The 12499-nt window shown below is 45.9% G+C and overlaps 1 protein-coding gene across 2 annotated transcripts in view; it reads right to left on the reverse strand.

Annotated features, from left to right (window-relative positions):
* Positions 1–817: 817 nt before the first annotated feature.
* LOC123996387 (solute carrier organic anion transporter family member 2A1-like) overlaps positions 818–12499 on the reverse strand; it is a 69305-nt gene continuing 57623 nt past the window's right edge. The window contains exons 9-14 of one of the 2 annotated variants that reach the window (XM_046299778.1): positions 11837–12032; positions 9288–9435; positions 7859–8034; positions 5385–5449; positions 3433–3553; positions 818–3055 (exon numbers count right to left, since the gene is read on the reverse strand). In XM_046299778.1, the coding sequence (XP_046155734.1) occupies positions 2935–3055; positions 3433–3553; positions 5385–5449; positions 7859–8034; positions 9288–9435; positions 11837–12032 (827 nt within the window). In that variant the 3' untranslated portion in view covers positions 818–2934. Of the gene's footprint in view, positions 3056–3432; positions 3554–4890; positions 5016–5384; positions 5450–7858; positions 8035–9287; positions 9436–11836; positions 12033–12499 lie in introns of those variants that run through there. The other variant, XM_046299781.1, reaches the window with a different exon arrangement.

The following is a 12499-nucleotide window of genomic DNA, read 5'->3' on the forward strand; positions in this document are numbered from 1 at the left end:
ATACAGTTGATACACTAGTATACAGTTGATACACTAGTATACAGTTGATATACAGTTGATATACTAGTATACAGTTGATACACTAGTATACAGTTGATACACTAGTATACAGTTGATACACTAGTATACAGTTGATATACTAGTATACAGTTGATATACTAGTATACAGTTGATATACTAGTATACAGTTGATATACTAGTATACAGTTGATACACTAGTATACAGTTGATATACTAGTATACAGTTGATATACTAGTATACAGTTGATATACAAGTATACAGTTGATATACTAGTATACAGTTGATACACTAGTAATAATAATAATAATAATATATGCCATTTAGCAGACGCTTTTATCCAAAGCGACTTACAGTCATGTGTGCATACATTCTACGTATGGGTGGTCCCGGGGATCGAACCCACTACCCTGGCATTACAAGCACCATGCTCTACCAACTGAGCTACATATACAGTTGATATACAGTTGATACACTAGTATACAGTTGATACACTAGTATACAGTTGATATACTAGTATACAGTTGATATACTAGTATACAGTTGATATACTAGTATACAGTTGATATACAGTTGATATACTAGTATACAGTTGATATACTAGTATACAGTTGATATACTAGTATACAGTTGATATACTAGTATACAGTTGATATACAGTTGATATACTAGTATACAGTTGATATACAGTTGATATACTAGTATACAGTTGATATACTAGTATACAGTTGATATACAGTTGATATACTAGTATACAGTTGATATACTAGTATACAGTTGATATACAGTTGATATACTAGTATACAGTTGATACACTAGTATACAGTTGATACACTAGTATACAGTTGATACACTAGTATACAGTTGATATACAGTTGATATACTAGTATACAGTTGATACACTAGTATACAGTTGATATACTAGTATACAGTTGATACACTAGTATACAGTTGATATACTAGTATACAGTTGATACACTAGTATACAGTTGATATACAGTTGATATACTAGTATACAGTTGATACACTAGTATACAGTTGATACACTAGTATACAGTTGATACACTAGTATACAGTTGATATACTAGTATACAGTTGATATACAGTTGATATACTAGTATACAGTTGATACACTAGTATACAGCACAGTACTCTCCATTGAAAAGCACAGGTGGACCTCAGCGAGAGAAGAAACAACCTTAACATAACCAGCTAAGCCCACTGGGAGGAGTCATGTGAAACGCTTATATAGGAATAGGGCTGGCCACTCAGAGTTTAATCACAGTAGTCCCTCCGTTATATTCAGACCCTGCATTAGCAGACCAGTTGCAAGGCACAGTGTACCTCAGTGTCAGGTGAGTCTCTTCTCTCCTGCGAGACAGGAGATTGTAGTAAAGTGGTGGATTGCATTAGCACAGTGAGAGAGAGGGAGGGCTATAGTGGTCCTCAGTGGCCAGTCTCTATCGCGTGGGAGGGAGGGGTAAAGTGGTCCTCAGTGGCCAGTCTCTATCGTGTGGGAGGGAGGGGTAAAGTGGTCCTCAGTGGCCAGTCTCTATCGCGTGGGAGGGAGGCGTATAGTGGTCCTCAGTGGCCAGTCTCTATCGTGTGTGAGGGAGGGGTATAGTGGTCCTCAGTGGCCAGTCTCTATCGTGTGGGAGGGAGGGGTATAGTGGTCCTCAGTGGCCAGTCTCTATCGTGTGTGAGGGAGGGGTATAGTGGTCCTCAGTGGCCAGTCTCTATCGTGTGGGAGGGAGGGGTATAGTGGTCCTCAGTGGCCAGTCTCTATCGTGTGGGAGGGAGGGGTATAGTGGTCCTCAGTGGCCAGTCTCTATCGTGTGAGAGGGAGGGGTATAGTGGTCCTCAGTGGCCAGTCTCTATCGTGTGGGAGGGAGGGGTAAAACTGGTCCTCAGTGGCCAGTCTCTATCGTGTGAGAGGGAGGGGTATAGTGGTCCTCAGTGGCCAGTCTCTATCGTGTGAGAGAGAGGGAGGGGTATAGTGGTCCTCAGTGGCCAGTCTCTATCGTGTGGGAGGGAGGGAGGGAGGGTAAAGAGGTCCTCAGGGGCCAGTCTCTATCGTGTGAGAGGGAGGCGTATAGTGGTCCTCAGTGGCCAGTCTCTATCGTGTGAGAGGGAGGGAGGGGTATAGTGGTCCTCAGTGGCCAGTCTCTATCGTGTGAGAGGGAGGGAGGGGTAAAGAGGTCCTCAGTGGCCAGTCTCTATCGTGTGGGAGGGAGGGGTATAGTGGTCCTCAGTGGCCAGTCTCTATCATGTGGGAGGGAGGCGTATAGTGGTCCTCAGTGGCCAGTCTCTATCGTGTGAGAGGGAGGGAGGGGTATAGTGGTCCTCAGTGGACAGTCTCTATCGTGTGGGAGGGAGGGAGGGAGGGGTAAAGTGGTCCTCAGTGGCCAGTCTCTATCGTGTGTGAGGGAGGGGTATAGTGGTCCTCAGTGGCCAGTCTCTATCGTGTGGGAGGGAGGGGTAAAGTGGTCCTCAGTGGCCAGTCTCTATCGTGTGGGAGGGAGGGGTATAGTGGTCCTCAGTGGCCAGTCTCTATCGTGTGGGAGGGAGGGAGGGGTAAAGAGGTCCACAGGGGCCAGTCTCTATCGTGTGAGAGGGAGGGGTATAGTGGTCCTCAGTGGCCAGTCTCTATCATGTGAGAGAGAGGGAGGGGTATAGTGGTCCTCAGTGGCCAGTCTCTATCGTGTGAGAGGGAGGGGTATAGTGGTCCTCAGTGGCCAGTCTCTATCGTGTGAGAGAGAGGGAGGGGTATAGTGGTCCTCAGTGGCCAGTCTCTATCGTGTGAGAGAGAGGGAGGGGTATAGTGGTCCTCAGTGGCCAGTCTCTATCGTGTGAGAGAGAGGGAGGGGGGAGGAAGGAAGGAGATAAGGAGCCAAGCGGGCAGTCGTATCCCAGGATCACAGTGGTGCATCAGGCCGTTTTTCCAGGTTGTACTCCCTGGTCTTCTGGACCTTCCATCCAGCCAGCCCCAGCAGGAAGATCCCCATCACCTTGAAGCACACCTGCAGACCCAGGTATCTGCAGAGATACATCAATCATTCACTGAATCAACCAACAAATCAAATCAGTCAACCAATCATTATCACTCGAATGAACGAGGCATACAATCAATCAATACAGTCAACCAATACTGTCAACCAATCATTATCACTCGAATGAACGAGGCATACAATCAATCAATACAGTCAACCAATACAGTCAACCAATCATTATCACTTGTATAAACGAGGCATACAATCAATCAATACAGTCAACCAATACTGTCAACCAATCATTATCACTCGAATGAACGAGGCATACAATCAATCAATACAGTCAACCAATACTGTCAACCAATCATTATCACTTGTATAAACGAGGCCGTAACCAATGGTAGTACAAGACCTTTTCCTCACCTGTTCCTCAGGGTGTTATTGTCATAGTAACCACAGCCCAGCCGGTTGCCACAGGCATGTTTCCACCAAATACAGGAGCTGTCGATGGTCATGCCGAACAGGGCTGGGGCTGGTAACCAGGCTAGAATAGAGGACGATCACACAATACATAACATTATATACAGGAGCTGAGGATGGTCATGCCGAACAGGGCTGGTAACCAGGCTAGAATAGAGGACGATCACACAATACATAACATTATATACAGGAGCTGAGGATGGTCATGCCGAACAGGGCTGGTAACCAGGCTAGAATAGAGGACGATCACACAATACATAACATTATATACAGGAGCTGAGGATGGCCATGCTGAACAGGGCTGGTAACCAGGCTAGAATAGAGGACGATCACACAATACATAACATTATATACAGGAGCTGAGGATGGTCATGCCGAACAGGGCTGGTAACCAGGAGAGAGCCAACCAAGAGCTGTGGATGGCCATGCTGAACAGGGCTGGTAACCAGGAGAGAGCCAACCAAGAGCTGTGGATGGTCATGCCGAACAGGGCTGGTAACCAGGAGAGAGCCAACCAAGAGCTGTGGATGGCCATGCTGAACAGGGCTGGTAACCAGGCTAGAATAGAGGACGATCACACAATACATAACATTATATACAGGAGCTGAGGACAACAGGGCTGGTAACCAGGAGAGAGCCAACCAAGAGCTGTGGATGGCCATGCTGAACAGGGCTGGGGCTGGTAACCAGGCTAGAATAGAGGACGATCACACAATACATAACATTATATACAGGAGCTGAGGATGGTCAGGATGGTAACCAGGAGAGAGCCAACCAAGAGCTGTGGATGGCCATGCTGAACAGGGCTGGGGCTGGTAACCAGGCTAGAATAGAGGACGATCACACAATACATAACATTATATACAGGAGCTGAGGATGGTCATGCGAACAGGGCTGGTAACCAGGAGAGAGCCAACCAAGAGCTGTGGATGGCCATGCTGAACAGGGCTGGTAACCAGGCTAGAATAGAGGACGATCACACAATACATAACATTATATACAGGAGCTGAGGATGGTCATGCCGAACAGGGCTGGTAACCAGGAGAGAGCCAACCAAGAGCTGTGGATGGCCATGCTGAACAGGGCTGGGGCTGGTAACCAGGCTAGAATAGAGGACGATCACACAATACATAACATTATATACAGGAGCTGAGGATGGTCATGCCGAACAGGGCTGGTAACCAGGAGAGAGCCAACCAAGAGCTGTGGATGGCCATGCTGAACAGGGCTGGTAACCAGGCTAGAATAGAGGACGATCACACAATACATAACATTATATACAGGAGCTGTGGATGGTCATGCCGAACAGGGCTGGTAACCAGGAGAGAGCCAACCAAGAGCTGTGGATGGCCATGCTGAACAGGGCTGGGGCTGGTAACCAGGCTAGAATAGAGGACGATCACACAATACATAACATTATATACAGGAGCTGAGGATGGTCATGCCGAACAGGGCTGGTAACCAGGAGAGAGCCAACCAAGAGCTGTGGATGGCCATGCTGAACAGGGCTGGGGCTGGTAACCAGGCTAGAATAGAGGACGATCACACAATACATAACATTATATACAGGAGCTGAGGATGGTCATGCCGAACAGGGCTGGTAACCAGGAGAGAGCCAACCAAGAGCTGTGGATGGCCAGGCTGTTATAATAACACTTTTAATTGTCAACATTGACCTTGTTCGTAGAGAAAGGAGAGGATCAGATATCAATCACAACTCTTATTCAAAACACTTTCTATGCAGCAGCAGGAAGATATGGGGATCTCGGTTCAAAGCAGCTGTCGTCCACTAGAGGGCACTCTAACACTACATTGATGCATAATATTATATTCCATTGTGTGTTGTTTCAACAACATCCGTCTTTATGAAGTATACATCTTAAGAGGAAACTTACCAAGCACTCTCATGAGCAGAAACTGGACTCCGATGGCAAAAGATTTCTCTTCATGGGGAACAGTTCTGAAACAATTCAAGCGAAGACAACACGAAAAGTTGGTTTACAACGTCGTACTGAATAGTCCTGTTCAATATCTTGCTTAAACTACATTAAACTGTAATATATACAATGTATTTGGAAAGTTTTCAGACTGCTTGACTTTTTCCACATTTTGTTACGTTTCAGCCTTATTCTAAAATGGATTACACTGTTTCTTCTTCTCATCAATCTACACACAATACCCCATAATGACATCACAGTACCCCATAATGACATCACAATACCCCATCATGACATCACAGTACCCCATCATGACATCACAGTACCCCATCATGACATCACAGTACCCCATCATGACATCACAGTACCCCATCATGACATCACAGTAACCCATCATGACATCACAGTACCCCATCATGACATCACAGTACCCCATCATGACATCACAGTACCCCATAATGACATCACAGTACCCCATAATGACATCACAATACCCCATAATGTCATCACAATACCCCATAATGTCATAATGCCATCACAATACCCCATAATGACATCACAATACCCCATAATGACATCACAATACCCCATAATGACATCACAATACTCCATAATGACATCACAATACCCCATAATGACATCACAATACCCCATAATGACATCACAATACCCCATAATGACATCACAATACCCCATAATGACATCACAATACTCCATAATGACATCACAGTACTCCATAATGACATCACAGTACTCCATAATGACATCACAATACCCCATAATGACATCACAATACTCCATCATGACATCACAATACCCCATAATGATGAAGGAAAAACAGGTTTTAGGTTTTAGGTTTTTATATTTAAAAAAAAATGGAAATATATTTATTCAGACCGTTTACTCAGTACTTTGTTGAAACACCTTTTGGCAGCAATTACAGCCTGGAGTCTTCTTGGGTTTGACACTACAAGCTTGGCACACATGTATTTGTGGAGTTTCTCCCATTTGTTTCTGCAGATCCTCTTAAGCTCTGTCAAGTTGTATAGAGAGTACAGTTATTTTCAGGTCTCTCCAGAGATGTTTGATTGGGTTCGGGGCTCTGGCTGGGCCACTTGTCCCGAAGTCACTCCTGAATTGTCCCGAATTGTCCCGAAGTCACTCCTGCTTTGTCTTGGCTGTGTTCTTAGGGTCATTGTTTTGCTGGAAGGTGAACCATTGCCACAGTCTCAGAACCTGCTCCAAAGAGCTCAGGACTTCATCAAGGATCTCTCTGTATTTTGCTCCGTTCATCGTTCCCTTGATCTGAAGTCCCTGCGGCTGAAAAACATCCCAACAGCATGATGCTGCCACCACCATGCTTCACCGTAGGGATGGTGCCAGGTTTCCTCCAGACGCGACTCTTGGCATTCAGGCCAAAGTGTTCAAGCTCGTTTCATCAGACCAGAGAAACTTGTTCCTCATGGTCTGAGAGTCTTTAGGTGCCTTTTGGCAAACTCCAGGTGGGCTGTCATGTGCCTTTTACTGATGAGTGGCTTCTGTCTGGTCACTCTAACATAAAGGTCTGATTGGTGGAGTACTGCAGAGATGGTTGTCCTTCTGGAAGGTTCTCCCATCTCCACAGACAAACTCTGGAGCTCTGTCAGAGTGACCATTGGGTTCTTGGTCACCTCCCTGACCAAGGCCCTTCTCCCCTGATTGGTCAGTGTGGCCGGACGGCCAGCTCTAGGAATAGTCTTGGTGGTTCCAAACCTTGTCAAGGCCACTGTCTTCTTGGGGACCTTCAATGCTGCAGAAATTATTTGGTACCCTTCCCCAGATCTGTGCCTCGACACGATCCTGTCTCTGAGCTCTACGGAAAATTCATTTAACCTCAAGGCTTGGTTGTTGCTCTGACAACTGTGGGACCTTATATTGACGTGTGTTTTTTCAAATCGTGTCCAATCAATTGAATTTACCACAGGTGGACTACAATCACGTTGAATATACATCAAGTTTAATCAATGGAAACAGGATGCACCTGAGTCTCATAGCAAAGGGTCAGAATACTGAAGTAAATAAGGTTTTTAATTTTTTTATATTAAAAAAATTCTAAAAACCTGTTTTCTGCTTTGTCATTATATTGTATTGTGTGTAGATTGATGATACCTTTTAAAACATTTAATACATTCTAGAATAACGCTGTAATGTTACAAAATGTGGAAAAAAGTCAAGGGGTTGGAAAACTTTCCAAACACACTTGTATATGTTATTTATCCTAGGTCCATCATATAGATGGGATTGTGTGTTAGAGACATTACCTGAGGACCATCATATAGATGGGATTGTGTGTTAGAGACATTACCTGAGGACCATCATATAGATGGGATAGTGTGTTAGAGACATTACCTGAGGACCATCATATAGATGGGATAGTGTGTTAGAGACATTACCTGAGAACCATCATATAGATGGGATTGTGTGTTAGAGAGGCGATCATCGCGGCCAGAGAGATGAGGAACATGACAGGAAGCAGGAAGTGAGGACATTGGTTGGGGCAGGGGCCGGGGCGGGCAATACCCCCACCACTACCCTGGCTGTGAGCTGTACAGATACAGTCTGTGTACTCCTAAAGCAGGAGAACAAAGAAGACACCGGTTTCATTATATGAAAGATGTATGCAATACATTATAAAAGAAAATGGACAGATCCTTGTTTTTGTTTGTTAAGACAATGGCAAAATGGTGAATGATTGATATCCTATATTGACTTGAACATACTGTATACTTTCCACAATTAGTATTTACAACATGAGCTAGTGTTACATCTTGGTCTGAATTGATTGAAGTCTATCTAACTCATTTACGCCAGTCTTTAATAGACTCAGCTCAGTTCAACTCCGCTCTGCTAGGCTCAGCTCAGTACAACTCCGCTCTGCTAGGCTCAGCTCAGTACAACTCCGCTCTGCTAGGCTCAGCTCAGTTCAACTCCCCTCTGCTAGGCTCATCTCAGGTCAACTCCCCTCTGCTAGGCTCAGCTCAGTTCAACTCCCCTCTGCTAGGCTCATCTCAGGTCAACTCCGCTCTGCTAGGCTCAGCTCAGTTCAACTCCCCTCTGCTAGGCTCATCTCAGGTCAACTCCGCTCTGCTAGGCTCAGCTCAGTTCAACTCCCCTCTGCTAGGCTCAGCTCAGTTCAACTCCCCTCTGCTAGGCTCAGCTCAGTTCAACTCCCCTCTGCTAGGCTCATCTCAGGTCAACTCCCCTCTGCTAGGCTCAGCTCAGTTCAACTCCCCTCTGCTAGGCTCATCTCAGGTCAACTCCGCTCTGCTAGGCTCAGCTCAGTATATTCGCCATGCATAGGGGGGTTACCATACACACTACGTCAATATGACCTCAACTCTATTAGCCTGCTAAACAGTCATCCTGTTAGTGGATGGCTTAGTGGCTGACATGGTTTTGAAACACTTAAAACACTTCCCCTGTGTCCCTCTGATTAGCCTAGTGGTTAGAGCGTTGGACTAGAGATCGAAAGGTTGCTAGATCGAATCCCCGAGCTGACAAGGTACAACTCTGTCGTTCTGCCCCGGAACAAGGCAGTTAACCCACTGTTCCCCTGTAGGCTGTCATTGTAAATAAGAATTTGTTCTTAATTATTAACTGACTTGCCTGGATAAATAAAGGTTAAAAAAAATAAAAAAATTAGAGATGGATAGGTCTGGCCCATTGACTGTGAACCATCCATGTTGTGCAATTGTAGGTTCAGACTGCAGTACTAGGTCTGACTGGCTGCCCTACTGACCTATAACAGATGTGGTTTTACTCTTTGTTCAATTATACCATTCTCTACCGTATTCCTAACTTCACTGACCACCCAGAACGCACCAGAACTCTGAATTTGTTGTTGGGGTCTTTGGTGTAGTCTTTGCAACCTGCGTGGCAGGGAGACAGGTACTCAGTGTTGTCTGATCCACACACGGGGTTGAAGGAGTCAGCAGGACAGGAGCAGTTGGAATAACAATTGGCCAGAGACCTGATGAGAAGAGAGAAGATGATTAGAGATGTTTAAAGAAGGATGTTGGTATCACAATAGACATGTACCATTTTTTTACACTACTTTGCACGAAATGTATTGTGCTCAGACATTGTCTTTTCACATTGCCCTTTCTAGCAGGGTTTAGCAGCTATGGTGAATTCATAACAAGCTCAGTACAACTCCGCTCTGCTAGGCTCAGCTCAGTACAACTCCGCTCTGCTAGGCTCAGCTCAGGTCAACTCCACTCTGCCAGGCTCAGCAGTACAACTCCGCTCTGCTAGGCTCAGCTCAGTACAACTCCGCTCTGCTAGGTTCAGCTCAGTTCAACTCCGCTCTGCTAGGTTCAGCTCAGTACGACTCCGCTCCGCTCCTGCTAGGCTGCTTAGGTCTACTAGGCTCAGCTCAGTACAACTCTGCTCTGCTAGCCTCAGCTCAGTACAACTCTGCTCTAGCCTCTGCTCAGCTAGCCTCAGCTCAGTACAACTCTGCTCTACTAGGCTCAGCTCAGTCAACTCCGCTCTGCTTGGCTCAGCTAGTACAACTCCGCTCTACTAGGCTCAGCTCAGTACAACTCCGCTCTGCTTGGCTCAGCTCAGTACAACTCCGCTCCACTCTGCTAGGCTCAGCTCAATACAACTCCGCTCCGCTCTGCTAGGCTCAGCTTAGTACAACTCCGCTCTGCTAGGCTCAGCTCAGTACAACTCTGCTCTGCTAGGCTCAGCTCAGTACAACTCTGCTCTACTAGCCTCAGCTCAGTACAACTCCGCTCTGCTAGGCTCAGCTCAGTACAACTCTGCTCTACTAGCCTCAGCTCAGTACAACTCTGCTAGGCTCAGCTCAGGTCAACTCCGCCCTGCTAGGCTCAGCTCAGTACAACTCCGCTCTGCTAGGCTCAGCTCAGGTCAACTCCGCTCTGCTAGGCTCAGCTCAGTACAACTCCGCTCTGCTTGGCTCAGCTCAGTACAACTCTGCTCTACTAGGCTCAGCTCAGTACAACTCCCCTCTGCTAGGCTCAGCTCAGGTCAACTCCACTCTGCTAGGCTCAGCTCAGTTCAACTCCCCTCTGCTAGGCTCAGCTCAGTACAACTCCACTCTGCTAGGCTCAGTTCAGTACCACTCCGCTCTGATAGGCTCAGCTCAGGTCAACTCCGCTCTGATAGGCTCAGTTCAGTACCACTCCGCTCTGATAGGCTCAGCTCAGGTCAACTCCGCTCTGATAGGCTCAGCTCAGTGGTGTGAAAAGGGCATTCATGTTTACTTCAGGGTTTTGGGATCACTATAGATGGTTGGGTGGAGGTAGAGCTCAGTGCCAAAAACCACATAACAGAAGACAACAGAGATATGGGGTTATGGGACGAAGACCAGGGTTCCTGCTTATGTTCATGAGCCTCTGTTTGCTACTGTACTGTAGTAACAACATTCTAGTTGTTTTGGGTTCACCAGTGGCACAGCGCCAAAACAATAGCTTCGTCTTAATCTTCACAAAAATGCTAGTCTTGTCCCATGAAGTTGCTTGTCTATTGGTACTGTCTGAAAAATGTACTGTTTGTTATTCTCCCTATTATGACCTCATCGCTATGTAACGGATCGACTTGTGCATGTGTTTCACCGGGCACTTTATTTATCCAATGAATTAAAACGCTGCAGACTGTACATCTCTGTTTTGCGTCTGTAGTGATAGGTGATATAACTCCATGGCGTTTTGACTTGGGCAACACTGTCTGAGGAACCTTAACTCCAGTCCTCATGGCTTCCCAATAACTCCCGTGTCATCAGCCAACAAACTACAGACAGTAACACAACATCCCCAGATACGATTAGCTCACAAACTACAGACAGCAACACAACATCCCCAGATACAGTCAGCTCACAAACTACAGACAGTAACACAACATCCCCAGATACAGTCAGCTCACAAACTACAGACAGTAACACAACATCCCCAGATACAGTCAGCTCACAAACTACAGACAGTAACACAACATCCCCAGATACAGTCAGCTCACAAACTACAGACAGTAACACAACATCCCCAGATACAGTCAGCTCACAAACTACATAGAGAGTAACACAACATCCCCAGATACAGTCAGCTCACAAACTACATACTACAGACACATCAACATCATCCCCAGAAGCCCTCAGCACACCAACCCCAATCAACCAGGACATGGCTCTCCGAAGATCTAAGTGTTTTGTAAATATGCAGATTACACCCCCAGCACTGACTCACCCTATGCAGACTACACCCCCAGCACTGACTCACCCTATGCAGATTACACCCCCAGCACTGACTCACACTATGCAGATTACACCCCCAGCACTGACTCACCCTATGCAGATTACACCCCCAGCACTGACTCACCCTATGCAGATTACACCCCCAGCACTGACTCACCCTTGGAATCCATAGTTGACCTCTTTCACCCTCTGTGTGGGACATCCCATGAAGAAGAGGGGGATGAGGAGGAGGACAGAGATGGACAGCATGGCGACAGAGAAACGAGGGATGGCCTTAAGAGAGAGACCCATCTTCTTCATGATGACCCCGCCCACCAGCATCCCCACGGCAACCGAAGGAAGGTTCAACGCACCTGAGGGCGACGAGACAGAGTGATTAGAAAAACTAGGAAAAAATAACCGGAGCTAAGATAAATAACTGGAGCTAAGATAAAATAACCGCCGCTAAGATAAAATAACCGCCGCTAAGATAAAATACCCAGGGCTAAGATAAAATAACCGGCGCTAAGATAAATTAACCAGAGCTGAGATAAAATAACCAGCGCTGAGATAAAATAACTAGAGCTAAGATAATTAACCAGCGCTGAGATAAAATAACTAGAGCTAAGATAATTAACCAGAGCTAAGATAAATAACCAGAGCTAAGATAAATAACCAGAGCTAAGATAATTAACCAGAGCTAAGATAATTAACCAGAGCTAAGATAAATAACCAGAGCTAAGATAAATAACCAGAGCTAAGATAATTAACCAGAGCTAAGATAATTAACCAGAGCTAAGATAATTAACCAGAGCTAAGATAATTAACCAGAGCTAAGATA

The sequence above is a fragment of the Oncorhynchus gorbuscha genome, linkage group LG02 (genome assembly GCF_021184085.1).
Source record: "Oncorhynchus gorbuscha isolate QuinsamMale2020 ecotype Even-year linkage group LG02, OgorEven_v1.0, whole genome shotgun sequence".
NCBI lineage: Eukaryota > Metazoa > Chordata > Actinopteri > Salmoniformes > Salmonidae > Oncorhynchus > Oncorhynchus gorbuscha.